At 50.0% G+C, this 26,839-nt stretch overlaps 11 protein-coding genes across 13 annotated transcripts; 5 read left to right on the top strand and 6 right to left on the bottom strand.

Annotated features, from left to right (window-relative positions):
• Positions 1–1,478: 1,478 nt before the first annotated feature.
• PV10_04597 lies at positions 1,479–3,457 on the bottom strand. 2 transcript variants are annotated; one of them, XM_016369168.1, is made up of 4 exons: positions 3,311–3,457; positions 3,205–3,263; positions 2,810–3,005; positions 1,479–2,610 (listed from the first exon to the last, which is right to left on the bottom strand). In XM_016369168.1, exons 1-4 carry the CDS (start codon positions 3,311–3,313, stop codon positions 2,002–2,004), a joined length of 867 nt encoding a protein of 288 aa, XP_016224956.1. In that variant the 5' UTR covers positions 3,314–3,457; the 3' UTR covers positions 1,479–2,001. The 2 variants fall into 2 exon arrangements, with proteins under 2 accessions (XP_016224956.1, XP_016224957.1); XM_016369169.1 differs by having other exon boundaries at positions 2,810–3,263.
• Positions 3,458–3,810: 353 nt separating this feature from the next.
• On the bottom strand, positions 3,811–5,553 carry PV10_04596 (uncharacterized protein; the record flags this gene model as incomplete). Its single annotated transcript, XM_016369167.1, has 3 exons — positions 5,148–5,553; positions 4,979–5,093; positions 3,811–4,921 (listed from the first exon to the last, which is right to left on the bottom strand). Exons 1-3 carry the CDS (start codon positions 5,482–5,484, stop codon positions 3,811–3,813), a joined length of 1,563 nt encoding a protein of 520 aa, XP_016224955.1. The 5' UTR covers positions 5,485–5,553.
• An 886-nt stretch (positions 5,554–6,439) lies between these two features.
• On the top strand, positions 6,440–8,198 carry PV10_04595 (uncharacterized protein). Its single transcript, XM_016369166.1, has 4 exons — positions 6,440–6,782; positions 6,849–6,932; positions 6,984–7,813; positions 7,869–8,198. The coding sequence occupies exons 1-4, from the start codon at positions 6,453–6,455 to the stop codon at positions 7,981–7,983; spliced, it is 1,359 nt and encodes a 452-aa protein (XP_016224954.1). The 5' UTR covers positions 6,440–6,452; the 3' UTR covers positions 7,984–8,198.
• Positions 8,169–10,391, bottom strand: PV10_04594 (uncharacterized protein). The gene is made up of 3 exons (XM_016369165.1): positions 9,954–10,391; positions 9,760–9,903; positions 8,169–9,702 (listed from the first exon to the last, which is right to left on the bottom strand). Exons 1-3 carry the CDS (start codon positions 10,155–10,157, stop codon positions 8,512–8,514), a joined length of 1,539 nt encoding a protein of 512 aa, XP_016224953.1. The 5' UTR covers positions 10,158–10,391; the 3' UTR covers positions 8,169–8,511.
• A 942-nt stretch (positions 10,392–11,333) lies between these two features.
• On the top strand, positions 11,334–12,971 carry PV10_04593. 2 transcript variants are annotated; one of them, XM_016369163.1, is made up of 3 exons: positions 11,334–11,482; positions 11,567–12,000; positions 12,064–12,971. In XM_016369163.1, exons 1-3 carry the CDS (start codon positions 11,408–11,410, stop codon positions 12,344–12,346), a joined length of 792 nt encoding a protein of 263 aa, XP_016224951.1. In that variant the 5' UTR covers positions 11,334–11,407; the 3' UTR covers positions 12,347–12,971. The 2 variants fall into 2 exon arrangements, with proteins under 2 accessions (XP_016224951.1, XP_016224952.1); XM_016369164.1 differs by having other exon boundaries at positions 11,334–12,000.
• Positions 12,972–13,074: 103 nt separating this feature from the next.
• Positions 13,075–17,017, bottom strand: PV10_04592 (uncharacterized protein). The gene has a single exon (XM_016369162.1). It carries the CDS (start codon positions 16,999–17,001, stop codon positions 13,312–13,314), a length of 3,690 nt encoding a protein of 1,229 aa, XP_016224950.1. The 5' UTR covers positions 17,002–17,017; the 3' UTR covers positions 13,075–13,311.
• Positions 17,018–17,606: 589 nt separating this feature from the next.
• On the top strand, positions 17,607–19,055 carry PV10_04591 (uncharacterized protein). Its single transcript, XM_016369161.1, has one exon. It carries the CDS (start codon positions 17,744–17,746, stop codon positions 18,728–18,730), a length of 987 nt encoding a protein of 328 aa, XP_016224949.1. The 5' UTR covers positions 17,607–17,743; the 3' UTR covers positions 18,731–19,055.
• On the bottom strand, positions 18,589–19,724 carry PV10_04590 (uracil phosphoribosyltransferase). The gene is made up of 3 exons (XM_016369160.1): positions 19,415–19,724; positions 19,241–19,340; positions 18,589–19,189 (listed from the first exon to the last, which is right to left on the bottom strand). The coding sequence occupies exons 1-3, from the start codon at positions 19,592–19,594 to the stop codon at positions 18,801–18,803; spliced, it is 669 nt and encodes a 222-aa protein (XP_016224948.1). The 5' UTR covers positions 19,595–19,724; the 3' UTR covers positions 18,589–18,800.
• A 502-nt stretch (positions 19,725–20,226) lies between these two features.
• Positions 20,227–21,785, top strand: PV10_04589 (uncharacterized protein). The gene has a single exon (XM_016369159.1). It carries the CDS (start codon positions 20,372–20,374, stop codon positions 21,716–21,718), a length of 1,347 nt encoding a protein of 448 aa, XP_016224947.1. The 5' UTR covers positions 20,227–20,371; the 3' UTR covers positions 21,719–21,785.
• Positions 21,786–22,398: 613 nt separating this feature from the next.
• PV10_04588 (uncharacterized protein) lies at positions 22,399–24,610 on the top strand. Its single transcript, XM_016369158.1, has one exon. It carries the CDS (start codon positions 23,110–23,112, stop codon positions 24,208–24,210), a length of 1,101 nt encoding a protein of 366 aa, XP_016224946.1. The 5' UTR covers positions 22,399–23,109; the 3' UTR covers positions 24,211–24,610.
• Positions 24,611–24,664: 54 nt separating this feature from the next.
• On the bottom strand, positions 24,665–26,764 carry PV10_04587 (uncharacterized protein). Its single transcript, XM_016369157.1, has one exon. It carries the CDS (start codon positions 26,446–26,448, stop codon positions 24,745–24,747), a length of 1,704 nt encoding a protein of 567 aa, XP_016224945.1. The 5' UTR covers positions 26,449–26,764; the 3' UTR covers positions 24,665–24,744.
• Between the last annotated feature and the right edge of the window lie 75 nt (positions 26,765–26,839).

Here is a 26,839-nt window from a genome sequence, read left to right as displayed (position 1 = left end):
TTGTCTTGAGGCCTGTTATCACAGCGACGCCGGCAACATCCGCCGAGCGTGGATTACCATGCGCCGGGCCGTCATGGCAGCTCAATTAATGGGTTTGCATCGTTCCGGTCATCATCGCTTCAAGGTCATCAATAATGACAAGGATATCGATCCTGAGGAACTGTGGGCTTGCACTGTCTCGATGGAACGGATAATGTCACTTCTCCTTGGTCTGCCGACCAGCACTGCTGCTGCGAAATTGGCCGTTCAATTAACGCCCAGGGATGCTTCGCAAGCTGGCAATATGACGGCGCTTGTAACCGAAGTGACAGGTCGCATCCTCCAACGAAACGAGTGCTCTGAATCAGGGAAATCCCTAGAGATGACAAAAGAGATCGACGGAGAACTGATCAAGGTAAGCGAACAGATGCCATCCAGTTTCTGGCGGCCAACCAATTTCACCGGTCTGGAGCTGGACTCGCAAGATGCCCTCTGTGAGATTCGACGGACGTGGGATCTCATGTGTTACTTCAGCGTGGTAATGCAACTGCATCTGCCATACATGTTATGTCCACAGCAACTTTCTCAGAACCATTACTCTCGAATTGTCTGTGTCAATGCCAGCCGCGAGATTCTGGCGCGAGGGATTGCAATGCGATCTTTCAATCCGGTTACGCCATTTTGTCGAATGGGGGATTTTATGGCTCTGATTGCAGGCATGACACTAGTGCTGGCCCATGTCGTCACGCACTATTGGACAGAGTCCAATAATCCACTTGTACATCAGCGTTTCGGCGACCGCGCGCTGGTGGAGCAGGCCCTTGAGTGCATGAACTCGACAACTGAACCACGCGAAGATGTCCTCGCCGCCAAATGTGTTCAGCTGTTGAGGCATCTGTTGGCGGCAGAGGCTGGTGCGGCTCAGAGTCACCAGGTTGAACATGTTTCAGAGAATGATCAGAACTGTGAGAAGGCCTGTAATGCCTTCATCATCAAGGTGCCATATGTCGGTGGAATCCAAATCTCCCGACAAGGCATTACATATGTTCCGACCAACAAAGCGACAGCAGCAGAAGGTCGATTGCACCATGAAGGTGTCACGATTGGTGGCATTGGATCCATGCGCATGGACACCGCAACGGTGGGAGACAACGTTTACGATAACAACGACCTTTGTCCTGACCCAGGGATCGTCTCGTCGTCTGAGAATACAGTCAGCGCGCCATCAATTCAACAAAACGCGACGCAAGTGTATCAAGAAGCGTCAGAAGATCTGTTCTCGAATCAGGAGGAGATGTGGCCAGATGCTGCAGCAGGCATGGATGACTGGGTGTTTCAAGGTCTTGATACTGCGTTCTTTGATACCCTGATGCGCGAGGCTGGCACTTAAACGACTTTGGATTTCACGAGTTCCCCATGAATGTCGAACTGGAAGAAATTGGCAAGGCGAAACACAAGACGCAAAGAGATTATGGCTAGGAACTCAACATTTGACAATGGTCGAAGTTATGCAATTTGATGTTATTGCTAAAGCTAAATCGCGTTCTCGCAGCAAAATTGCCACGACAAGCGAGTGCAAGCCCAACATAGGTTATTGTAACCTGAATCATAAAATCGTATCCCCAACGCCTTCGCTAAGTAGAAATCATGCTCCTCTCGTGAACATAAACGTTGAGGCGTTTCGCCTGGTTTGAAATCGTGGAGACCGCGTTTGAAGAATCTTTGTAGCTGGCACCTGTGCAATGCCTCGAAGCAAACCCATGAGAAAACGGTTGATAGAGCTGCGATCGCCAGCATTCTTCATCCAGCAGTCGGGCTTACTGGACTGGACTGTCCAACTCTTTCTCTCCAATATAGTCTGCAGCTCTTGCATTAAATCCAAAACCAGCTCCCAATAAGGGAGCCAATTTGTGAGTTGTCGGTTCCATCATAGGAGTCGTTTACGCCAAGAAAGTCGTCTGGTGGGGGACTGATTCCGAGCTCGGCGTAGTATTCTGCGAAGCTGGCGTAGTTCATTCCCCACTACGGGATGTTGGTGTAACGGGCCAAATCGACATCTCCACCACCAGCAGTGGTGGTCGCGGAGCCGTGTCCAGTCATCTCGGTATCACCATTATCGCCATTGTGACCGTTGTGGCTTGCTTGGCTGGGTGGCTCATCTCCATCCAAACCAAGGACAAGTGTTTCGGGGAGATCCAACTTCTTCTCCCGTGCAAGCTGCTCCGCCCACGCTCGAGCCCGGACCAGGTATCTTATATTTGCCTCTCTTCGCTGATCTTGAGACTGAAGAATAGCTTCATTGACATCTTTGGCAACCTTTCGTCGTAAAGATGGGTCGACCAACTCGGCGAGTGCTCCAAAATCGGATTGCACTTGTGAGGCGGTAGTTGTGGATCCAGAGGAAGAAGCATGCATCCACGATTCCCTTGGCACAATCAATAAAGCCATGGCACGCTCGAGGTCATTCTTGAATTGAGAGTCCAAAGGTGCATAAGGTGCCAAGTTGTTTTGGGCAAACTCAATCGCTTCGCCGACGAGACTGGGATCCGATGACGTGAAGCTCTGGCGAATTATCTCGACAAGTTGAAGACGAAGGAGCGAAAAGTGCAACTTCTTGTCGGTGTCCAAAAGCTACCAAGCAGGTCAGTCGTGTACCCCGATAAATGGCATGCTCGAGGTAAAAGACAAATGCAAGTTGTTTTTTCCAAATCATACTGAGGACTGAAGGTGTTTTGTTTCTCATCTCTGCCCGAAGGCTATGAGTGGTGCATGAAAACAAGATCTAATCATGGAAAAGAGATAAGGGAATATGGGTCGAAGGGCGACTTACATCGGGGTTGAGCTCGTTGATCAACTCGATTGCCACCTGAAGATCTCCACGATGTATCGACTCTCGAATTTGAACTCTTTCCTGAATGCCACTAATATTGGCGTTGGGTTGGATGTTGGCTTCGGAAGCAAATTTTTCAGCCGCAGAGGGGTATCCTTCGGTGATCAGGTAGTCCATGATGAGATTGTTCACATCGCTGTTGACAAGAATCGTCAGCCATCTTCTCCTGCGGTGGATGTATCTCCGAGGTTGAGAAACAGGTATCTTGAGGAAGGTTCAGAAAGCAAAATAAATATAGACTCTTCAAGGATTTTCAGAGAGATTCCCATTTTGTCAAAAGTGCATCATACAAGGCAGGCAGGTAGGAGGTGAGTATCGCTGGACATAAGACGTACCTCTTGGAGAGCTGAGTGTCGGCAACTCTGCGCTCGAAGGGATGGAGGATGGTCGCAGCCTGAAGAAGGATTAATGCTTGCAATCATCGCCTTGTTGTCTGCTTACCATGATGAGAGGGGGCTGACGGTAAGGCTGAACGGCTTTCCAGTCAGCCGACAATTCGGCTGTTCACACCATGAAAGAATGAGCTACCACAGATAGGTGACTATCTGGAATGCGGTGGGCAAGAGGTGGCTGGAGGGGAAAAATGGGAGTGTTTTTGGGATGTTCAAGACGAAGTGCGGTTGAGGCGTCAATTTATCCTTGAAGAAAATAGCACGTGACGTCGAAGGTGAAACTCTGATCCGCTCCGAGCTTGGCGGGCTTTTCATGACATTCGCAAGATCACGTGCGGACCAATTGAACGAAACCACCAACAAGCACACTCACGTTGCGATTGAAGGCAATGAAGCGTGAAAGGAGTTGCTATTAAGGCTTGGCTAACAGCGCAGCCTCAAATAATTATTATCACAGATCTGTAATTATATACCTCTGTATACACTGGTGGGTCATTCGATGGAGCAAGGACATTCCAGCCCGTGGCTATCTTATGATCGTCCTTGATTCTAACCAGCAATGCCATCGGATTCTGGTGGTCCCTTGTATGCCTTCCTGGCATAGATGGCATACCAAGCTGCAGAGATGGCCATGAACCCTACAAAGACCACACTTGCGTAATTCATCGTCACAGGCGTGACAGGTAAGGCGACAGGCATGGAGAAGATGACCAACTCAAAGCAAATCCAGAACACTGCGATTATGTTGACGGTATATCCAATCGCATTACCCCAGTTCCATGGCGCGGTGGAGACTTCTTTGCGTCGATGCCATAGACTGATGCTGATGGGAATGGCATAGCTGACGGCCAACCCAATCACGCCGACCGAGATGAAGGCCGTAAAGGCGCTGCTGGAACCCAAATAAATCAGACCAAGAAGCATTTGCACGATGGTGGTCAAGATGAGAGCATTGATGGGAACACCAAGCTTGTGGTTGACCCTGGAGAAGATGCGGGCACCGGGAATGGCATCATCGCGAGCAAACGCCCAGGTACATCGCGAAGCCGCGACAGTGATGCTGATGCTGCAGAAGAGTGTGATGATCAGGATCAGGGACATGAGGCCCATTCCGCCGCCGGGGGTGCCCATGACTCGGTAGAAAATATATGGGAGAGCCTGTCCGTATGGAGCGAGTATAACGTCCTCCATGGGCGGAAGGGTGAAGCAAATTGGCAAGATGAAGAACAAGCCGAAAAATCCGCCAACTGGAACACACAAGGCTATCGCTCTGGGGACTTTGACGGTCGGATTCTTGCACTCCTCAGCCATAGCCGAGATCATGCCAATGGCAGAGAAAGTGTAAGCTGCAGGCAAGAGGCCAATGAAGAAGGTAAATCCTCCCCAGCCGGAGAAGCTTGTGTCATAATGGCCCAAAGCAAATGATGCAGGATGTCGTCCAGCCTGGGCTCTGACTGAGAGTGCGATCATGATGACAAAGATACTGACAGCCGTCCAGGCGGCACAGGCAGTATCCACCAGTGGCAGGATTTTGTTTCCAAACGCCACGGCAAAGAAGGTTATCACACAAATGGCATAGAAGACCAACAATAGTTGCCAGTCACTTGCAATCCAATCAGGATGATACATGGCCACACATCCAAAGATGAGGGAGGCAAAACTGCACGGCGGTCAGCGTTCATCTGTCCCAGTCATATGTTGCAGCAACCTGTCTTACCCAAAGTTGACCGAGAGCGTGATGGTCCAATTTCCAATCAGCCAGGTCCAGCCAGTGATGAAGGAGAGGACTGTTTTGCCCTTGGTTGCCAACTGAAAGGACCAGTAATAGGGACCTGGAGTGCTCTGTCAGTATGGACACGTCCAAGTCGAACATCAAAAGCACTAACCTGCCGAGGTAGGATACTTGGAAGCCAGCTCACCCAGAGACAGAGCTACACATTCATCCAAGACAAGGATCACGAGCCATCCAACAAAGATGGCCAGTGGACCGCCTCCGTATATGGCATTGATGATTGGTGCACCTTCGCCATAAGGAATCGCAGCGATTGCCAACGACTGGAACAGCAGGGTGAACATGGAGCGGTTACGGTTCAATTCGGGTTTGTAACCGAGCTTGTCCATGACATGAAGGTCGTCAACCGTGCCGATGAGCACGGAGCCCCGTCTCCCTTCATCAGAAGAAGGTGAATCATCGGGGGAAGACTTTTCTGCGTCTACCGACATGATGGCCACAATGAATCTATACGAGCAGTGCTGTAAATCAGCGCAGTGAAGAAGATTGAGGATGAGCGAGCACAACCCAGGGGATAAGACGAGGCTTTAATCATGGATGCAAAGTGGGAAGTGACCGCGATGCGGCCTGCCTGGAACATGGGTGTATCTCGCGTGAACCAATCCACGTGGGCTCCTCTTCCATGTTTGGAGGAGTCTAAAGGTTGATTTCAGAGGCCATCTGCCTGTTCGGACCAGCTCTCCTGGTGGCACGACAGAGAGAGTCCCTGGGAGTAATGCACGCGATCGACATGGTCGATATTTTATCCTCTTTGGGACTAGTAGAAGGGAGGGAAGCATCACCCCCGCCGAAAGCTATCTTTCGAAGGGAAATGATACCATTGTCCAATCACGGTAACGATCTCTGATGTTGTTACCGAAAGCTTGTAGCCGTGGATAAGAATCCGTCCTGGCGCGGGCATTGCCACGAGCGCCAGGTAAAACACGAGGAGACCCAGCCCCAGATTTCCAGATACTTCCATACAGAAGCCAGTGATTGGCCTCTGTTTTCATGACGCATGGCTATGTGTCAATTTGTCCTGCAAGGAACCGACCATCCATGCATAATCGCGGGGCCTGTTGTTGTACCTTTCATCGAGCATGGCTTCATTTTGAAATGTGCTAGAATTCTCAATTATTCTCTCAGAATCATCGTCCTGTTTTCACTGTACTCCAGATAGGCTCTGCGAAGCAATGAACAAGCGGTTACAAGCAATTTTACAATGTCTTGAGTGAGCTGACAGACCAATCATGCCCCTGCCATCCTTTATCTCGCGGTCGATGCCGAGCCTGAATCTCATTTGGCAGGCCGTGTAGGACGAGATAAGGAAAGGATAAGGGTTGAGGAGTTGTTATCTTGAGCTCCGACCTCATTTCTCGCATGTGAGAAGCCAGACCTTTTTGCTTTCCCGCATTACGCGATGATTTCAGACGTCCAGAAGGCCTGGGAGGCCTGCGACCGCATTGACACTCTCTTTATCCTTGTCTGTACTGTTTTTTGTTGGCCAATCATCCCTGCAGTTGGCCTTGGATACTCGGGATACTCGACTCGTCGCAGTGGTTTGGCATCCTTTATTCCTGCTGTGTTGACAGTTTGTGTTTGCTCGATTCAATGGTTCATCATTGGATATACTCTGGCTTATGGTAATGGAGCTGGAGTCATTGGCGATCTCAGCTATGCATTTCACCGTGGCGTTCTGGCAGAGCCGGTCGGAACTATTCCCGCCATCCTTTTCAGCGAGTTCCAGTTGGTATGTGGCTTTGAACAGAAAATTGACTCGATTGTCCTTTCAACGGTCAGCTAATCCATCATCCAGGTATTTGAAGCGACTGTTTGCGCTATTGCCGTAGGAGGGGCCTGTGAACGAGGTCGTATCCTCCCGTTGATTCCATTCATATTTGTGAGTTGGACGAGAAAAGACTGCAGGACCATCTTCTGATATCTGATCTAGCTATGGGCCACCTTCATATACTGTCCCTTGGCACATATGGTCTGGGGAGGCGGCTGGTTGTCAGAACTGGGAGTTCTTGACTTTGCCGGTGGCACTCCTGTCCACATCTGTAGCGGTGCAACAGCGAGTGCTCTCAGCCTGTATCTGTCATATCCCATCTTCAGGTCCAAGAAATCCGATATTCGCACGCCATCACACCTCAAATTGCACCGGCCACATAACTCCATGTGTCAACTGCTGGCAATGATCATAATATGGGGGTCTTGGTTAGCTTTCGATGCCGGAACGACGCTCACGCTGACCTTCCAATCTGTCAATGCTCTCTGCGTGACAAACCTCTGCGCTTCAGCAGGTGCCATCACCTGGGCTTCGATCACTTACCTGGAGAGTGGGGTGTGGTCACTCGACTCTATTTTCATGGGTGCCATCGCGGGCCTGGTCATGATTACACCCGCTGCTGGATTCATCGATCTAACAACATCCTTTTTCTTTGGGATTGCCGGGGCCGTCATTTGTCGACAGGCGCTCCGAATCAAATTCACCGATTTCGCCCGACGTTGGAAGTGGGTTGACAATGGAGATACTTTTGCAACTCACTGTGTCGGGGGCTTTCTCGGCACCATTGGCACTGGATTGTTTGCACAAAAGGCTGTTGCAGCCTATGGTGGTGTCGAAGTCGACGGTGGTGTATTCTTTGATGGCAATATTCGACAACTTGGAGTTCAGGTGGTCGAAGCCCTGATCGGCTTTACATGGTCCTTTGTTGGGTCCTTTGTCATCATTGCCTTGATCGATTGCGTTCCAGGACTTGAAGTTCTAGCGACTGATAAGTGGGTTCTCGACTGCTATTTGTTTTGGTTTCTGATACTAATTCACTTTCTGCAGGGAAGTGACAATGGGCATGGATGCATCCCAAATGGACGAAAGTCTCTACGAAGCACAGTGGGCTGGTGAGGAAGACTACAAGCCATTGGCCAACGGCAGCATTGTTCTTGATTGAGTTTTACCGCCGCGATGAACGGCTTGCGAATGGATAGAATGAAGGCTCTAAAGCATTTCCTGAAGTGAGTGGAGAGTTCGTACACGCATCTCTCAAGATTGACGCAAATCAAAGTGTTTTCATAGAATCGAGACATGTAACTAGACATATTAGAGACGAGCAATCCTACTTAGAAGTAATAGCAAGGTTTATTAACACGAGGTCGGATATTTTCGCGGAATTCTAATGACGAAGTAGCAAACTCGCTACTCCTGGGCAACAAGTTACAACATTAAAAGAGTGGATGCACGTCCTGTCTGACACAGATCCCCGTCCTGATTAAAACGCCCAGCTAATATTCATAAATCCATCAAGCACTGGGTATCTCTTGGGTTGGATTGCGAGAAAAAAGTAGCCATGGGCCATTCCCTGATGTTCACCGACATCATCCCATTATCCATCCTACCATCCTTTCCACAAGAGCAACGGAACAAGTTTCATGAATGCTGCAGGTCCTCGACAGCGAGTCAAGTAGGCAGGCATCCTCGATTAGACTCTAGTGGTCTTTACAACTCTCGTGTCAATGCCATGGCCCCAACCATAGAAGCGACAGTCTGGTCCATACCAGCAACCTCCGTCATCAGGCTTGTTTTGTGGACAGCGATGGCCGTAAATGCATTCGGGATCTGAACAGTCCATTTTGTAGTAACAAGGAGTCATTCGAGCGACCTCGCGAAGAACATTGCGCTCGCCCTTTGACAGAGGATAGCTGTGTGAATGCGAACAATTATTAGTTGTGCAGTAGGAAGCTCCTTGAAGGTAGAAGATATTGCAGAGCTTCAGCTTTTTGATGCGTTGGATTTCATGGTTGGGGATAGTCGTGTCGACTTTGTCAATTCTCTGGCCGGCTCTGTTCCGCTCAATTATCTTTGTGACAGGTTTGGCCGCAGTTGGCTCGGGGCTTCTTAGCGAATTCGGGGTCGAGGTTCTAGTGGTGCTCGCTTTTGAGGGAGGTGCTGAGGCATTGAGAGCCTGCGCTGTCATGGACGCCCAAGTGATGGCCGGTGTGCTCGCGGAAGAGGCGGTCCCTGCTGTGCCATTTGACTCGACGCGTGTGAGAGTTGGCAAGGTGGCGGTCACTGCTTGAAGAGGCCCCTTGGACGAAATTGGAGAAAGAGCCAATTTGGTAGTCATAAAGATTCCATCAATGCGAGTGACCTTGAGCTCGTTCTTCAAACTGTCGAAGTTTTTGTCAAATGGCTGAGTCTCGAGTAGGGTGATGTGGTTGATGACTGCAGGATCTTTCAGGGTTTCTCCCAACATTGGGGCATATGAACCATCGACGCCGAGGACAATTTGGTGACAGTGACAGTCATAGAGACTCGTCTTGAATTGTTCCACAAGTTTTTCTTTTGTTGATTCAGGCCGGGTGCCTGCATCAACCAAGTCGAAGGTAGATTGCGATGTATTAAAGGCGCGGATGAAATCGTCGAGATGGGAAGGATGTGCGATGATTTTCAGTCTCGAGAGGTTTTCCGCAAGTGACTTCAAATTTGCGTATATCCGCACGAAAACCTTAGGGGCATCGAGATGTGGGAGGTATTGACTGCAAAAATAATTGATAGCACTGTGGATAGCGTCTGCTGCCTCTTTACCGCCTTTTTCGCCTTTCGAGATCAAATCTTTGTGGAAGATGGTGGCGTCACCGTCTATTAATACGGAAATAAAGGGATTTCGATCCTGTGAATGGAAACCAGATCAGTCTGGATACCTAGGTATTGATGGAGAAGAATTTACCATAATCGACTTGACAACATCCAGCTGTTCACGCATGGAGGCATGTTCTTGTCTTGCGGTCTGAGTGAAATTAATTTCTCGATTGTACTCAAGTTGAAGTCGATCGAGTTGACTTTGAGTTGACTCGAGATGGAGCAAAAGATCCTAAAACAGATATTAGAGGGCGTTATCTGTTAGAGTGCGAGAGATCTTACCTCGATAAGTTGATTCTTCTCTTCGTCCAAACTCTTCAGGCGTTTATTGCGTTCTCGAAAGGAAGTGTGAGGAGCAACAGCGGTGAGATCGCCAATGGTACGAGTTCTGAAGGGAGTTGAGCGAGAGCCGAAATCAGGGCTTGAGTTGACTAGAGGATGATCATAGGTGGGAGCAAAAGGATCATAGCGAGCCATGTCGGGCATTTGCGAGGGTGTTGAAACTGAGTGAGCATGCAGGGGATAGGCTAGAGCGGTGGTTAGGCAAGGTGTAGATAACAACGCGAGGGTGTGAAAGTAGAATCTGAGGATGAAGATTAGATATAAGAGCGTGGGAGGAGTTGAATGTCTCGACTGACAGGGCGAGGCTAGGATCTAAATAAGTTGGTGAAGATTCAAGATCGGATTCTGGTCAGGCGAATCTTGCGCAGTCGAACTTCAAAAAAAAGTTGTGAGGGTGGACGCGTTTAGTGGGCAAACTGGAGTCTCAGAACAAGGCTAAAATGCCTTGGGCGGGTTAAGGTCATTAAGCTTGGGTTTCGGAGGTTCATGAGTGGCCAGAAACTCCTTAGCGGTCAAGCACGACGGGGAAGGCCAGGCGGATCTAATCAGTGATGTCAGGTCCTTTCGTCAAGCCCGCAAGAACGTCCGCACCAAGCGATTGTCGCATTATGCTTTTGACTAAGTAGGTACCTTACTTACCTATTTACGCGCCCACGAAGGCCGAGGGGCCTAACCACGCCTCTTTCTCGAGGCTTCTAGGCGCCCAGGGGCCCGAGGGCCCCAGACTCCTCGACTTTACATGTAAGGGGTCGCATCTCTCAGCGTCGCGCTAACATGATATTGTATTGCCCAGTAGAAGAGATCTTTGATATTTGCCTTCTCCATATCTTGTCATCCAGGCGCCTGAAGTCAAAGAGTGGCGACTACTTGAGAGCGTCTACCTAGTGGAAGTTATAGACTTTTGTGCGGTGTCTACGGACTCTCATCAAGGTAATGGTCCCCGGACCTACTTAAAGTCCCCACTCACGAGGCCATCCGCACTTTCTGGATGAAGTACTTGTATGTGAAAGGCCAACCGTAGGTACCTTGAGCTCAGGTACTCCAGACGGCAAAGAGGAGAGTGCCACAGGTAAGTACCTAAGGTCGGCACTTAAGGTAGGTAGGGACTTAGCCACTCCGCCACTCTATATAGCCTTCAGTACTCCGTACACCTAAAAACTGCCGAGGAGCCCCCACGGCCACTCCCACCAAAGACAATTTGCGTAAGTTGTAGCCGCAACCCGCACCCACACTGCACTAATTACCGTAACCAACTACGGCTCTGGCTCCATATTATTAACGACTTGGATGCTGTCCGTTTGTTTTGCAATACCTGTCCTTCTCATACCTCCACCATCAACCAAAACCCCTCCTCTCCATCATCTCTTCCCTCCCTGCCTCGACCATAAACCAAAATGGGTCGCTTTCTAGATCTTGCTCTTGTTCTCTTGACTGCACACGCCCGCTTTGGTCGCGCGCAACTCGATGCAGTATGTCCAGAATACCTCCAAAATCCACCCACAAACCCACCTCTTTGCGCAGGCAATTGAATGCATCATCTAACCACCTCACAGGAAATTCCAGAAGGTCTCGAAGACCCCTCCAAGTCTCCTGCCATCGCAGTGACAGTTGATACCACCTTCCCCAATGCCGAGATCTTTGGAATCAAGCTCGTCAACGGACAGGAGACCGAGGCTCTCATCTCTTTCACCAATGAGGAACCCGACCCAATTACCGTGCAATTTGTCGGTGGAAGTCTGTGGACTGGTGATTTGGGTGCAGCTCCTCGAATTGTGCGCAACTTGACCACTCATCAATATGCGGTTCAAATCCCCGCCGGTGAAAAACAAAGTCTCCCCTACCGATTCCAGGTCAACATGCACCCTCAGGACCTGAGACTCAACCTGGCTGCCGTCATTTACACCGGTAACACTTTCCTCACTCTTCCTGCCTACAATGGGACCGTGTCTGTCGTGGAGCCCGATTCTAGCTTTTTCGACCCTCAATTGTAAGTTCCGCCTACTCTTCGTGGTCAAACCCAATATGCGATTTCTAACCAACCTAATCAAAGGCTCTTCCTCTACGTCTTCCTCCTTGCAGCCGCAGTGGGTGTTGGCTATTTCTTCTACACCGTATGGATCCTCCCCTACTTCCCACAGCAAAAACGCAGGACCAGCAAGAAGACTCCTCGCAAGTCCGAGGTTGCTGTGACCGCTGATGTCGATTCTCCTACCGTCGCAACTGGTTCCAAGGCTTTCAATGAGGAATGGATTCCCAACCATCACATTCAGCGTCCTGAAGCCCGCAGAGTCAAGAGCAGCGGCCGTCCCAAGAGCCGTGGCAAACCTGAATAGACAGGCCACAAATTCCCCTCTTCGCGTCACCATGGCCAGCTGTATGGGCTTGGTCTCCAGATGATTTCTCACCCCTACAGCCTCTATGTCGGAATTTTTCGGGGACACCATATCAAGATGCGACTTTGGAAGGCGGTGTTAATGAATTCGACAGCCACGCTCATCTCGCGATTGGATACTCACCAGGTTCAGGTTCAGGCTGGCTGGGGAGAAGTAAAAGAGGGGTTCGGTGGTCGGTGGGAGGGGTGGAAGTCCATCTGCATATACATACATCGGAAACGGAAAAGTCACTTCACTTTACATGCTTGTAACATTAGTGATGACAATTGACAGGAATGTCTAGCTACGGTGAAAGAGACCTACATGGGATACCTAGAAAAAGCGAGAGGGGATTCAAAGCAGTGGAAAGTAGTTCGAGGACAAGGACAGGACAACAAGGTCACACACAGAGTTACACAGCTAGGTGCTTGACTTGTCTGTCATCTAGGTCTAGCGCATCTCAAAGAGAAGAGAAAAGAGACGCGCATACAACAAACTATGTTGAGGTAGTTAGCATGCGACGATGCATATAAAATAAAACAATAACAATTCCAATGTCCTCAACATATGGATAGAATAGGATAGGAGATCCATTCGTGGGTAGGTAGGTATGTACCTGTACCGATCTACCTAATGAAATCCCATCTACCGCTGGATTCATAGCACATTTACATTTCAAGTACAAGGTAGCAAGCAAATCCGACCTGGCCACTAATCCGCTTGACGCACTCATCGACTTATAATGGAGCACAAGAGCTTGACAAGTCAAAGAAAATTCCTCCACCAACCACTGTAGCCAGCAGTAGTGTTTGCAGCTGTACAGTTCTGTCCTGTACTGTAATCCGTCTCCGAACGGGCAAGCAAGCAATTGCTGTTGAAAACCACTTGGCACGGTCAAAACATAGCTCCTATGACACTCGACAAGCTCAGTCGCCCATGATTTCGTCGTCCTGGCCTTCGCCGTCATTGGAATCGTCATCATCACCACCGCCCTCGACATCATGATCCTCAACCTCGTCCTCTTCGATCTCTCTCCTAGTCGTCTTCTCAGCCTCATCATCGTCATCATCCTCAATATCATCATCCTCCAACACCAACGCCTCACTGAGTTTCTTCCCGCCTTTATCCTTAGCCGCTGTTGCTGCAAGGTCACCTTGCTTAGCTTTCTTGGCCCCCGCCGGTCGTTTGCTATCTTTCTTTTGTTTCTTCTCGTCCAGATATGCGACCAACGCAGCGTAATTTTTACCCAGTTTACTGCGATTGAGCAGAACGCGGCTCTTGATCCGTGAAGCTTGTTCGCCCTTGACAGCTCCGCCTACAATGGCGAAGATGATCTTCGACGTCACGTCGCATAGGTTCTGTTCTGCAAGAAGAACCGCTTGTTTCTTGGCTGTCTTGCTGTCGTGCACGGGTTCATCGTCGTTAGAAGATGTTTCCGCGTCAGAGTCGGCGTCGCCCTTGCCTGCATCGTTCCTCTCGTTGTCGGAATCAGAGTCAGAGTCTTCAGGTGGCTTCTCAATGTCTTCTTGAGTTTCTTGCTCATGTACGGTAGTGGCGGCGGCGGATTTGGATTTCTTGCCGTGTTTGTGCGACAAGGATGATGAAGTCTCAATCTTGCGGCGTGTCTTGCGTGCAAAGTTCTTCTCCAACTTTTCGTGTGTGAGAAGGATTTCTTGGACTATGTCGGAGGGGATTTCGATGATGAGACTGCTGATGTTTCGCTGGGCGTCTTCGTCTAGCTGGTCCCTGTCGGGTCGGAAGTGTCGGGCTGTTGTGAAGAGGGCGAATAATTCGAGAAGAGTGATGATGGCGGAGAGACGGACTGGGTCGAGTGGTGATCTGGTCTTGATGATTGGAGACAGCTCTTCCACAAAGGTCGCACGTTTCATTACCAGGCTCGTCAAGGCTTGCGTGCTGAGCTGAGAGGCATCGTTTGCTTCAATCGAGTTCTTGAGGCCCACGACCTTCCACCGGAAATATCGTGAGAAGAACTCCAACAGTGCCAGACAAAGCTGGTCTTCGGGCTCAGCGAATGCATCAGTCGTGTCTTCATCTGGCTCGCCGCGCTTGAGTAACTGGAAGAAGAGGTCAAGGAGGGTTTGCTGTTGCTGGGATCCGGCCTTTGTCTTTTGTTTCTTGCCGGTAGCTGACTCCATGCGAGCTTCGATCACAGGAGTACAATCATAGATTCCAGTGAGTTCTGTGATGCGCGAAACAATGTTGACTACCTCGCTCAGCACAGGGAGTGCCAGAGTACCTCTTTGCGAAACCTGCTTGTTTCCAAGTAAGTTCGTTAGCGTGGTGATGGAATCTGACCAGATCTCTTGCACTTTGGATTCCGCTGCTTCTTTGCTCTGTTCAAAACTTCGAGCAGTTCGGAAAGCGGCGCTAGCTGCTGCGAGAACCGTCTTGTCTGAGTGGGAGGTGAATTGTTTGCTGATGTCTTCCAAGATGGTCGCATAGGTGAATTCGCCGCTTTGGAGATCATTAATCAATCCAACATCAAGCAGCTGCTCAATGCGGAGAATGGATGATGCCGCCTGAGGGGTGCTGCCAAACTTGCTCAACAACTGCGGAAGGATGATCGTTAGGTTCTGAGCCGCAGATTCCTGTTTCTGGCGCAGTTGATCCTTGGAGGCGTTGGTGCGTCTGTTGGCAGAAGAGTCGAGGGTGGATTGTAGGTACAATTTGACGCTCGAGTGTAAGATATCAAGCAAAATAATGTCTTCGCCTGGGCTGAGTTTGTAGGCCTGTTGGACCAAGAATCCCACGTCTTGGTCGTCACCATCTGTGGGGATGGTGGAATGATCATAGAGGAGAAACCCTGCCAGAGTCTCCCAGTGTTGGAGCTCGGACATGAAGGGGAAGATTGCTTGGGTCGCAAGAGCATGGCGAGAATCAGAAATGTTCGGCAACAGCGGCTGTGCGGCTGAACCGTCAAGAGACTCATCATCCTTGTCAAACTGGTTGAGCACGTATCCCAGACATTTGAGCTTGATCCAAGATTGATTTGGAGCGGAAAAATCTAGCTCTGAATCAAATTCGGGGAGAGCTTCATCGTAGGCAGCCTTGTCAAGATCCTCGACGGTAGAGAGGTAAAGGTCTTCGACATTCGACACGAAAAATCGGCCAACAGCCTTGCGGACGCTAGGCTCGTTATCAAAAATGAGTCGGCCAACGGTTTCGATGTCATCAGGCTCGAGCAGCTCCGCTTCTCGTAGCCGGTCAAGCAGCTCGATCGCTTCGACTCTGACATGAACATCAGCATCTCTGGCCCCTATCTCAACAAGGCGTGGTCGGAATCGGTCAGTGAAGCCTCTCAGGGCAGCAACATTGTTCTTATTCTGAAAAAGAGCCTTCAGCTGCTTGACATTCTCCAGCCGGGTGATGGCTGCGGTGTCATTGAGTAGCCACCCGAGATATCTCAGGTATTGGCCTTCGAGAAACATCTTGCGATACAAGGCGATCCATTTTCCAAGTGCACCAACACACAGAGCACGTATTCTCTCCTCGACGTCTCGGTATCGGTGGACAAAGACGGTGTCAAACGCGTCTTTTAGTTGGCTGTCAATTGTTTCAAGTTTCTGCTCTGTCTTTTTCAAGTTGTCCTCGACGGTCTTAACGCGAGCTTTGTTGACGCTTTTCTTCTTCTTTTCGGCGTCGATTTGGGTCTTGAAAGTTGGTAGTGTATCTTGCAGTTCTTTTGCAGCTTCACAAAGTGCAGTACTCATTGACAAAGACACCAATGTTGCGGTATGTCTGAAAGATTTGTAGTTGGCACCAGTCATTGTTGCAATCCACACATGGATGTTGTCATAAACTTCAGGTTGATCGTAGAAGTACTCCGAGTCATGCAGGGCCTTGATGACGGCGATGAAGAACTCTTCCAGGACATGTTGGAATCCCACATATTGCTTGTGCTTTGAGACGAGAGGATAATCAGGAGATTTCTGCTGCTCGTACTCGACAAGCAGATCTCCCAGTTTGCTAGGGACCGAATCCACATCGACAACATCTTGATCTTCGATTCTAGAGTCACAGCCAATTGCTTGGAGGACCAGATTGATCAAATCTCGAACAGCCGTCACACTATCCAACTTGACAGACTCGAACCAAATCGCAGCTGCGTCATCTGCCGATTGGCCTTTTCCAAAGACTTCAGCGAAGAGGCCTTGTTGATGAGCCTGGCTTGGTCGAGCACGCGCTTTCTGGGTCTTTGGGCCTTTTCCTGCTCCTCCTTTTGACGTAGCTGAGCGAATGGCCAATGTTGTGCTGGCACCATCTGTTGTCTTGGCTCTCTTTGCAGCAGGTCTGGCTGTCTTTGGCTTTGAACGTTGCGCTCTTCTCTTAGCCTTCAATTCTTCCTCGTCGGGCTCTTCTTCACTTTCATCGTCTTCAGATTCCTCGGTTTCATCGTCTTCGTCATCCTCGTCCTCTTCGTCTGTTTGATCTCCGGTGCGAGTGGTTGATGTTCGCTTGCGCTTTGTCGAGCCGTTGGGGGCAGTTGAGGTATCGTAGATCTCTTGAGAGTAAATAGATGGTTTCTGGATGACTCTTCCGGACTTGCGACGCGACTGGGCCTCTGTGCCATTTGGCGCAACGGCATCCACCTCCATGATCTTCGGCAAATGATGAAATTGGCAGATCTGGGCGGAATATTCTGGTGTTATATCGTCAAATGGTCGCACGCGTGATAATTCGGGCACCTGAAACGCAAAGGCTGATGCGAAATACAATGCAACAAACCCTCCCGAAAGTATGGCGACTCGGTGTGGTGGAGGAACCTGTTGATCGAAGGAAAGGAGAGTCGGGGAAATGCGAGTGTAAACGCGTCGCGAGGAGTTGTTGGTCAAAAGTTCTTAGCGTCGACCACGAACCACTTTAACGGGGTGAGAAACAACGAACGAGGCCGCTGGAGGGAACGGGTTCCAAGGGGCAGGCTGAAGTACCCCGCCTAACTCCCAGAGGATGAGGGGTCTGGTCTAGGCACCATGAGCCCGAAATGATCCCTAGAGGCGTGGGTGGGGACAGTAAATATACGCCTAAGTGGCGCATGCGGCCTAGAACTGTCTTGGCCGTAGGCATCGCTCAGGCGATACGTTGAAAGGTAAAGATAGCTGGCGAGCATCCAATAGGCCATGAAAGACAGGTAGAAGGAAAGATCTTCCAGACCTATCGAAGCTATCTCTGATCTCTAGTTTCTCTCATTGCACTTGCTGAGAGAATATACAACACAGCACGTGCTCCAGATCCTGTCATTCGTTTTCTGGACACGAGATCTAAGTACTCCAAGTTACGTTGAAAATGATTTTGGGCTGGGACCATCGGCAGCTCAGTGCTTGAGTCCGCAATCCGGGCATGCCTTTGCCGGGCTCGCCATTTGCGCCATCATCTTCGGTCGCGGGCGAAGGCGAGATCGTTGTAGCACTTCTCCCACCCGGCAAGCAGGTTCTCTGCAAATGCACCTATCAATACCCTCTGAAGCTCATTACTCCAGACGCCCACAAATCTGGCGATGGCAAACAGGTGACGGTCTGCTTTCTTCTGACTTACGGAGGAGGCTTGGTAGGTGGCGATCATATCAATCTCAAAGCCGAGTTGAATGTTTCAACACGAACGGTCATTGTGACCCAGGGCAGTACCAAGATATTCAAGTCACCGACACGGACGGTGGTCAGTCAACAGATATTAGATGTCAAGATCGGGGCCCAGGCAGCTCTATGCTATCTCCCGGATCCTACTCAGCCATTTGCAGAAAGCGTCTACGAGCAGAGGCAAACATTCTACGTTGAACCGGATGGGTCCAGCAATTTGTTGATGCTTGACTGGGTCAGTGAAGGTAGACGAGCACGAGGGGAGAGCTGGACACTTTGGAGCTGGAAAGGCCGAAATGAAGTCAGGGAGTTTGACAGGCAGTCCAAGGGTCGGCTGTTACTTCGCGATGCAGTCATGCTGCATGATGGACATTTTGGAAACTCTGGTCTGGTGGACAAAACCGACGATCTAGGCATTTTGGGCACGTTGATCGTCTATGGTCCCCTATTACAGAAGCTAGGTGAATACCTGATCAAGCATTTTGCTCAAGAACCGAGGATTGGGGCGCAGAATTGGACGCAGACCGATGGCAAGTCAACTGGTGAGGCGAACAAGGCAGAAACGGACGCGAAAAGAGGCGAGGTACAGGATGGGTTGCTTTGGACTGCTGCCAATGTCCGTGGGTTCGTTCTTGTCAAGTTTGGAGCAAGAGAGCTTGACGGTGCGCGACGCTGGCTGTGCTCACTTCTCAAAGAGGAGGGAACGGTTGAGAAGCTATTTGGGCATCAAGCCCTCATGTGTCTCAGGTGAAAGATCCTTTCTATCCAATGCGTCACTCCAGCTAGCGCAACCACGCGAGTCTTAAGACGGAAAACACAAACTATTTGCCAATGGTGCCAAAGAGACGATCTCCAACGTCGCCTAAACCAGGCTTGATCATGCCTTTCTGTGTCAACTCAGTGTCCAAACCTCCGACCCAGATCTCTGTCGATTCTGGCCATTCCTCGGCAGCCTTGAGAACACCAGGCAATGCACCAATAACACTAAGGACAATGATGTGATGAACTCCCCATTCTCTTAAGGTCTGGATGGCGGCTACTGCGGTGCCTCCCGTGGCAATAACAGGATCGGTGATGATGGCCAGCTTGGCGACTGCTTCCTGCGATTGAGGCAAGTTGTTGTAGTACTCGACCGGCTGCAAGGTCATCTTTTCGCGGAACAGGCCCAGGTGATGGACGGAGGCAGGCTCAGGGAGGATGGTCTGGACGGCTGCGGTCGAAGTGGTCAGCAAAAGGGAGCACAGGCAGGACAGGCACCCACCATCAATCATGCCCAAACCAGATCTCAAAATAGGCACGATGGTGATCTTGGACACATCAATGGATTCAGCATCATATTCAAAGCCAATGGGAGATTCATCCTATAAGAAACAACGGGTTAGCCTGGACCATTGATCAGCAATGGAATTCTCTTAGCGACCAAGCGTGGACTTACTGTGCCTCGCGATTCAATGTCCAGTACAGAAAGCGCTTCGCAACCTAGGAGGATGGCGATTTCATGGATAAGGGCTTTTGTTTCACGCGAGGTGGTGGATTTGGATCGCAGCTGGGATAGCTTTGCACGCAGACACGGGTGTTTGGAGACATGAACGTTAGAGGGCAGTGAGGACGACATGGCGATTGATATTGATACAGATATAGACTCCTAGCCTCGAATGATTACGAGAAGCAAAAAAGAATAGAGATCATATGTTGTATGAGCAGAATGAGCGGAGGAAAGCGATGCAGGTACAAATACTACAGCAAGTGACCTCAGTTGGTTGGTTCCATGGCATCTTTGGCTGCGGGGCGGGGGTGTGGGTGTCTTTTGTTCGTAGAGATAAAGAACTTGTGCCTGTCAGTGGGCGGTGCGGGCCACTCAGGAGCAACTAACAAGTCACTGGTGGTCAGCTGCAGGTGAGGGGCACAACTGCACAACTGCACAACTGCACAACGGCCACTGGAGCGTTCACGTGGTCATCTATTCTAAGTACTTGTCCGCATATACTGTAATACTCGACAATCAAGACACGCAATGGAAATTGACAGTGTATGTATTTTACCAACCTACCTAGGCACATAGTATATAGATGTACAGAACTAGATACTAATTAAACAAATACCTCAAGTACTGGAGATCCCTAGAGGTACCCAGAATACCCTGTAGCATCAGGCAAATCCCCGCACCTCGTCACTGCCATTGTTATCACGGATAAAAAATTAAATGTATTGTTATGATTTAATCATGCTCTCACTCCCGCCAAAACCTTCAACACCAATACAAATAACGCCTGGACCACACACTTCCGCTCACTCCAACGTTTTCCTCACCAATGCAACTTACCAACTGACAATGTTGATTCATCACCCATCTGGAAAACTGCCATAATGTAAATCGGCCTTTCACTAGAACATGGCCCCTTTGTCTCCGCATCAAGCCCGACGACGTAATTCAGACGAGACGCCCGACAACGACGAATATGGCCAATTGACTGAAGTTGCCATTCCACAACCAGTCACACCAGAAGATACCAGTCACCCAGCGCTTGAAGATTACGAGCGCCGATTCAGTCGAGCGACACCACAGGCAGAACTTGAGCCTGAGATCGTCCTGCCAGAGGGGCCTGCCACACGTGACCAGTTTCAGGACGAAGAGCAAACCTCCAACAACGACAAACGGCAGCATGAAAAGCCTGTACAGTCGGGGAAGCCGTCTGCTTTCTTCCTCGAACTATACACCGTTTCGTGGCTGATATTCTTCTCTTTCTTGGGCACACTGGCCCGCTTGGGAGTTGAGACAATTACTCTCTACCCCAATTCACCATTTTCTTCTCGAGTGGTTTGGGCCAATGTGGGAGGATCATTCGTCATTGGCGTCCTGGCTGAAGATCGACAATTATTTCGACATGAATGGGGAGCACCAGATCCTAAAGCACCGTTGTCGGAACATGCAAAGGTCAAGAAGACGATTCCACTGTATATTGGCCTAGCCACAGGCTTCTGTGGAAGTTTTACGTCTTTCTCGTCTTTCATCCGCGACGCCTTTCTGGCCATGACCAATTCTCTACAGTCGCCATCATTGACTAGCCCATACCACGTCGACTCTGTGATCGCTCCCCGAAACGGAGGGTTTTCCTTTTTGGCTCTGCTCGCTATCTTGATTGTCCACCCGGCACTTTCTTTGGCTGCGCTGATGGTGGGCGCGCAGTTGGCATTACTGGCACAGCCCGTCACCCCAACCATCCCCTTCGGATTTTTACGCAAGGTACTTGATCCACTCGGTGTCCTGCTCGCATTTGGCGGCTGGCTTGGAGCGGTGCTGCTTGCAATCTGGCCACCAGGCAATGAGACACGGTGGCGGGCAGGAGCCGTATTTCCGCTGGTGTTTGCACCTCTGGGCTGTCTTCTGAGATACTACGCATCAAAGCACATGAATGGATTGATCCCTGCATTCCCGCTTGGAACTTTCACAGTCAATCTCTTTGGAACGGCGGTGCTGGGCATGGCCTACGACCTCCAGCACGCGAACAGTATTGGGGCATCGAATGCTATTTCATGCGCGGTGCTACAGGGCATAATGGAGGGCTTTTGTGGCTGTCTTACAACCGTGAGCACATGGGTCGCCGAATTGCATGGTCTTAGGAGACGGCATGGTTGGATCTATGGGTTGGTCAGCGTTGCTGCTGGACTGGGGCTGATGGTCATTATAATGGGAAGTATGAAATGGACCGTGGGTTATTCGACCCCAGTGTGCAGTTGACGTTGAACTGTAATAATTGCTGCATGTAGACCATATACATTTGAGACAGAGCTTGACTACAATCATGAATACTGGCTTGATGATATTGAATATACTGTTGTTCTACTATATCGCACGTGATATAGAATGAGAATATGCTGAGCACGTGATCAGATCTCGTAATAGCGAGAAGTCATAATAAGGGTGCAGAGATTGCGCCAGCATGGCCAGTGAGCATAATTCTCGCCTAAGTCTTGGATTAATTACCCTGCAAGCTGGGCACCAGCATGTCTATTTCCATTCCTCAGAATTCGGTGCTGGTGTAGAAAATCATGTCCTGGTTTCTGGAGTTCTTTCGATTCTTGTTATGCGCAGCCTCTGTTGAGTACCTGAATCAGGTAAAGTCATGACTGTGTATGAGTACCGTTGTCTGATCGACAAGCCTTTGCGAAGGTGAAACCAAGAACAAACACCAATTGTACAAACCTAAAGAAGAGGATCTTACAGTCGATCGGGTGGGGATGACGCGGCTGTGCACTAAGATTGGATCCTGTCCATGCCCCAACACATCCGCTTGGCCCCCTGAAGAAACGCCTGGAGTAACCTCAGCCGTTGGCCCAGGGAGGCTGTCGTTGCATCGACATACATAGGAGTATCGTAGGCTTCAAGGCCCCAGAGTTGCCCATCAAGCCCTGCCATTCATCTGATATAATGCACATATGATTTGACAGGCGAATCAAAGAACCCCCTGACTTGTCCTTAGCCCCAATCTTCCCCATCTGCTTCCAATTCCCGGCCTCTGAGCGCCCGAGACACAAACTTGGGGGGTGGTGCTTGTCCCTTGGCCAAGTCCCAGTCTTGATTGTTAGGGACGACACCATCTTTTCTCCAGGCGAAGAAAGATATCCGCACGCGGCTTCAGACTTCCCCTTTGCCTGCAACTCCCTTTCTTACGGTATACCAACTCACTCCTCACTCACTCACTATCATTCATTCGGCTTCTTCTTCTAAGCTATCCTATTCCTTTGATCTTCAGCAGTACATTTACATTCCTCCGCTACAACTTTCTCTATTCTCTTTGACAGGGTCCCTCACCTTCTTCTCCCTGCCACGCTTTCCAACCTTCCTGCACGCGACGAAGCCAAACTCATTTCCGCGGATCGTCTTTGACTTCTGTCATACTCCAGCTTCCTATTTCAATTTCAATAACATCCTCTCTTCTTAGACGATTCCCAAGCAAGAGTACCGAGATTATCTTCACCTTTGACGCGATCAATACTACCACCATCGCCGAAAAGCTCACGCGTGCAACAGATGATGCTGTTGCCCCCTTAGACCACCACGAACCTCTGTGACCTATTTCCCAAGTCCAACACACGCTTCTCCCTCAAACCTGTGCATCCTCCACTAAAATGCACTCTAAGATTACCAGCGCGGTCGTTCTGACCTCTCTCGTCTCTGCCACAAATGCCTTCGTCCCTTTCAAGATCAAGCCTCTTCCAGCCGACTTCGACACACGCGTCTGGTCACCTCTCACAACCATCACCCCTGCCCCTTCTACGGCTTCTGCCATTCCCTCTGAAGAAGTCACTCCAGCCCCTGCGCTGATCTCGATAAACGATGAAAAGATTCTGAATATACAAACTGTGGCCAATGCGGAGCCTGACTCCGACCTTCGCAAGCGACAAGGTGTTCAGCAAGCAGTTCCCCCTGTTTTCTCTCAAGTATCACCTATCACGACCTATCAAATTGATTTCGCCCGGAGTGGTTCGGTGAGACAGCTCACCGTTGTTTATACTCAAACCTTTAATCCAATCCCCGATCAGTGGCCTAGCCCAACGCTTACGGGCTCCATCGGCATGGGAACGATTACAGGCCAAATCGGTGTCGTTAAAACAAAGAGAAGTTTACCAACCCAAGCGCCAATGGGCTCTCCACCAAACTCCATCCCAACCGAGAAGGTCCCGGCACACGAGACCACTACTGAAGAACAACTGCTGCAACTCCTTCACAAACTTCGCAAGGCTGGTGAAGAGGCAACGGGTGAATTTTCGACTCTTGTCGCAAAAGTCAAGACACCATCCCTGAAGGAAATCGAGGACGAGATCGCTACTCTTGTCCACAAGATCAAGAAGCCTTCTCTTAATGAATTTGAGGAAGGACTTACTTCACTCTTGCATAAAGTCAAGAAGCCCTCGTTCAAGGACATCGAACAGGACATTGTGGCCATTGCCAAAAAGCTTCGTCTTCCAGGCTCAAAACAAGCCTTGGGCTCAAGTTCCAGCACCGACTCCAACAACAACAACAACGCACCATTCAACTTCGGACCTAACAATGCTGATAAACCTACAGTCAAGGACTCCCAGTCATTTTCCTTTGGATCTGATTCTGACGAACCAATGAACCTTGAACCGGAACAACGCGTCAGCGAGAATAGCGCACCAATGACAAGAACCGGAGGTCTTGCAATGCTGGCACTGGTAGCAAGTTCCCTCTTCTACTACCATCTATGATGTCTTTTCTTTTGTATTATGGATTTGATGGATCACGGCGTTTTATGGTCAGAGGCAATTATTGATTGCTATGGAATATTACGTCTGAACTAGAAGGATGAGATGTCTCATTAGGTAGACAAAGGGAGTTTATTCACCGGATTTTTTGGGTGTTGAAATGAGACAACAGCTCACGGGGTGCGAATGCTTTGAACATTGTCACACTGATGTACAGGATGTGATGGATCCAATCTTTGTTGGAAATCCAGGCGGTTCTGTCTGCCTTTTGCGAGTCAAAGGCAACTAGCTAGCATTAGGTGTCTGGGGCACTTTGGTGGGAACTATTGGTTAGCTAGCACGGGTCGATACCTATTTACTTTAGTACAATACTACGGATTCGGATCCAATTCTAACATATACACCTACACGAAAGATTGAATCATAGTTTTATATTGTACACCATGGGCATTGTATGGTTGAATCTGGGAAATACCTGTATCCACCAGGATTTCTACTATCCCCCCATAAGGGATTTTGAGGTGCTAAGTAGGTATTTTAATCATACAGTTTTGCCCAATCTGGAATCAAGACCAACTTTCGACGCACTTGACCCAAGGAATAGGTCTTTCCGATAGTTGGATCACCCACATCCTCATCCTCATCTCCTTGCTCATCTGTATTCGCGGCATCGGTCCCCTCTGCCTGCTGACCATTCCCGTCGCCACTTCCACCCTCGTTCTTAACAATGGTTGAAAACCCTGCATTACCACTGTCCTCCTTTTTAGTCTTTCCTGCCGAGGACACCGGAGGCTCAATCAATACAACATCCTGTAAGAAATCGACTTCTGTGCCGTATCGGACTTCCATATCGGTACCGCCCCAGTCGAGACTGACTTTGCCGGATTTATGGAGACGAAGTTTACCGACGAGACCGGATGGGAGACGAGCTGGTTCAGTTGCTGTAAGTAGGCCGTCGGGAGGGAGGGGACGATCAGGGCCAGTGCCAGTGCCAGTTTTGGGGTCTGAATCTTTGGCTGCGCTGGCCGTCGATGGTGGAGGGTGGGTTTGGTCGTCACGAGGCTCTTCCTTGACCTGTGGCTGCGATGGCGGCTCGTGCCGCGAATCGTGGAGATATGGAGTCAAGGCTGGGAGTTGGAATAGAAGGAGATTCTGGCTGGAATAGTCCATATCTGCCTCAAGATCCATTGTTTCGTCTTCATCGTCTTGTTTGATTTTATTAGATGATGACGATTGACCGCGAGAACATCGATATTGGGTCTGGGGGTCGTCAGAGAATGTTTGTCGAAGTTTGAAAACATCGTCAGCGAGACGTAGTCGTTCAGCTCGTTCTTCGATCGTTTCGCTAGCGAATTTCACTTCACGCCCTCTTCCGGATCCTTTTCTTAGACTGCGTCGTCGTGTTTCTGGGCTGGAGGTTCGTTCTTTACCGAGAGATGTGGTGGTGGTAGGGTCGTCGATGTCCATGACATCTTCGTCTTCCACGCCTTGTGGCTCGGAATCGGTCTTCTTGAGAGCTCGGCTTTCTCTTCTGTTCTTGGCTGCAATTTGTTTCTCTTCTTCTCGAGGTGCTCGAGGAGCTCGCACAGGCCGTAGTCCAGCGGCTACTTTGCGATGTGTCAGAGGGGACTTTCGCTTGGATCGGTCATCGAGGACGGGGTCTTCGTTTTCATCGCCGGATAAACAGATCCTGTCAATGTCTAGCTTAGATTCTTCAGGTTCGTCGTCAGAGCCGATTTCGATGCTCTCGCCTGTCAAGGGTTTGACGGCGCCGCCGCGGCTCCCTGACCCTGAGGCAGTACCGCTCGCCCCCGAGACACCATCTGCTGTCCTTGATTGTCCTGTCCCATCACCCGCCTGTCCACTGACCAGCATTTCTCCAACTCCACCAGAGATGATCTTTGGTCGAGTGTCCTGTTGTCGAACGGTCGCACCAAAGACACCACCTCCAGAGCCTGGAGGGACATCCCTGCCTCTTGAGTCTTGCGTGGCTGCTCCATCTCGACCGCCTCGTCCTCTCAATCCTGCTCGGCCTCCTCTTGCTCTCGTCCCGCCTCGTCCACCCGCACCCCTCGCGGCTTCGGCGGTCCTAGCAGCTTGTCGCTCGGCTTCTTGTTTGGCATATTGTTCTCTTTCTTCTTTGGTCTTGCGCTGGATGCCCGCTCGGGGTTTGGCACCCCGGGCTCGGGTTGAGGCTGTCTTGGGTGTCGACGAGGAAGCCGAGGGAGTCTCGTCAGCCATTGAGGGCTGGGTGACGTTGCTTCGTGTGGTTCGATAATCACAGTGCCTTGTAGTAGATGGTATTCATGACATTGGTATGTGATAGAGTGAGCTTCAAGCGAGATGGCAGGAATTAAAGAAGTCTAGGAATTGTAGCCGGGGTGAAGTAATAATGGTCTAGGAGAATCTGTGAGAGAATTGAGGCTAAGTGTCTGTCAATGATGCTGTCTGTGTGGACAAATTCACACGATGAGAGTGAATTGCATGTTCGACAGTTCAAGAATTAAGCTGAATAGAGTGTTGTCGTGGACAATTCGATTCAGTGAACAAGACTCCATCAACAGAAAAGTACATGGTTTTTGGAGGCCAAACATTTTCACTGTCATGACCGTCCATCTTCTGTCCACCACAG

The sequence above is a fragment of the Exophiala mesophila genome (genome assembly GCF_000836275.1).
Source record: "Exophiala mesophila strain CBS 40295 unplaced genomic scaffold supercont1.3, whole genome shotgun sequence".
Lineage (NCBI taxonomy): Eukaryota > Fungi > Ascomycota > Eurotiomycetes > Chaetothyriales > Herpotrichiellaceae > Exophiala > Exophiala mesophila.
Note: the sequence above shows the minus strand (reverse complement) of the source record. Positions and strands in the feature narration are given on the sequence as shown.

Excerpts from the sequence above, each read along its gene's own strand:
- PV10_04597 (XM_016369168.1), bottom strand. Across the intron at positions 3,006-3,204 it reads GACACTCAGCTCTCCAAGAG|CGATGTGAACAATCTCATCA; the intron begins GTACGTCTTATG and ends TCTTGTCAACAG. Across the intron at positions 2,611-2,809 it reads TCAACGAGCTCAACCCCGAT|CTTTTGGACACCGACAAGAA; the intron begins GTAAGTCGCCCT and ends CCTGCTTGGTAG.
- PV10_04595 (XM_016369166.1), top strand. The coding sequence starts at position 6,453 with ATGATTTCAGACGTCCAGAAGGCCTGGGAGGCCTGCGACCGCATTGAC. Across the intron at positions 6,783-6,848 it reads TTTTCAGCGAGTTCCAGTTG|GTATTTGAAGCGACTGTTTG; the intron begins GTATGTGGCTTT and ends TCCATCATCCAG. Across the intron at positions 7,814-7,868 it reads GAAGTTCTAGCGACTGATAA|GGAAGTGACAATGGGCATGG; the intron begins GTGGGTTCTCGA and ends CACTTTCTGCAG.
- PV10_04594 (XM_016369165.1), bottom strand. The coding sequence starts at position 10,157 with ATGCCCGACATGGCTCGCTATGATCCTTTTGCTCCCACCTATGATCAT. Across the intron at positions 9,904-9,953 it reads AGAAGAATCAACTTATCGAG|GATCTTTTGCTCCATCTCGA; the intron begins GTAAGATCTCTC and ends TATCTGTTTTAG. Across the intron at positions 9,703-9,759 it reads ATGTTGTCAAGTCGATTATG|GATCGAAATCCCTTTATTTC; the intron begins GTAAATTCTTCT and ends TTCCATTCACAG.
- PV10_04593 (XM_016369163.1), top strand. The coding sequence starts at position 11,408 with ATGGGTCGCTTTCTAGATCTTGCTCTTGTTCTCTTGACTGCACACGCC. Across the intron at positions 11,483-11,566 it reads GTCGCGCGCAACTCGATGCA|GAAATTCCAGAAGGTCTCGA; the intron begins GTATGTCCAGAA and ends ACCACCTCACAG. Across the intron at positions 12,001-12,063 it reads AGCTTTTTCGACCCTCAATT|GCTCTTCCTCTACGTCTTCC; the intron begins GTAAGTTCCGCC and ends ACCTAATCAAAG.
- PV10_04592 (XM_016369162.1), bottom strand. The coding sequence starts at position 17,001 with ATGGAGGTGGATGCCGTTGCGCCAAATGGCACAGAGGCCCAGTCGCGT.
- PV10_04591 (XM_016369161.1), top strand. The coding sequence starts at position 17,744 with ATGCCTTTGCCGGGCTCGCCATTTGCGCCATCATCTTCGGTCGCGGGC.
- PV10_04590 (XM_016369160.1), bottom strand. The coding sequence starts at position 19,594 with ATGTCGTCCTCACTGCCCTCTAACGTTCATGTCTCCAAACACCCGTGT. Across the intron at positions 19,341-19,414 it reads ACATTGAATCGCGAGGCACA|GATGAATCTCCCATTGGCTT; the intron begins GTAAGTCCACGC and ends TGTTTCTTATAG. Across the intron at positions 19,190-19,240 it reads TGGTTTGGGCATGATTGATG|CCGTCCAGACCATCCTCCCT; the intron begins GTGGGTGCCTGT and ends CTTCGACCGCAG.
- PV10_04589 (XM_016369159.1), top strand. The coding sequence starts at position 20,372 with ATGGCCCCTTTGTCTCCGCATCAAGCCCGACGACGTAATTCAGACGAG.
- PV10_04588 (XM_016369158.1), top strand. The coding sequence starts at position 23,110 with ATGCACTCTAAGATTACCAGCGCGGTCGTTCTGACCTCTCTCGTCTCT.
- PV10_04587 (XM_016369157.1), bottom strand. The coding sequence starts at position 26,448 with ATGGCTGACGAGACTCCCTCGGCTTCCTCGTCGACACCCAAGACAGCC.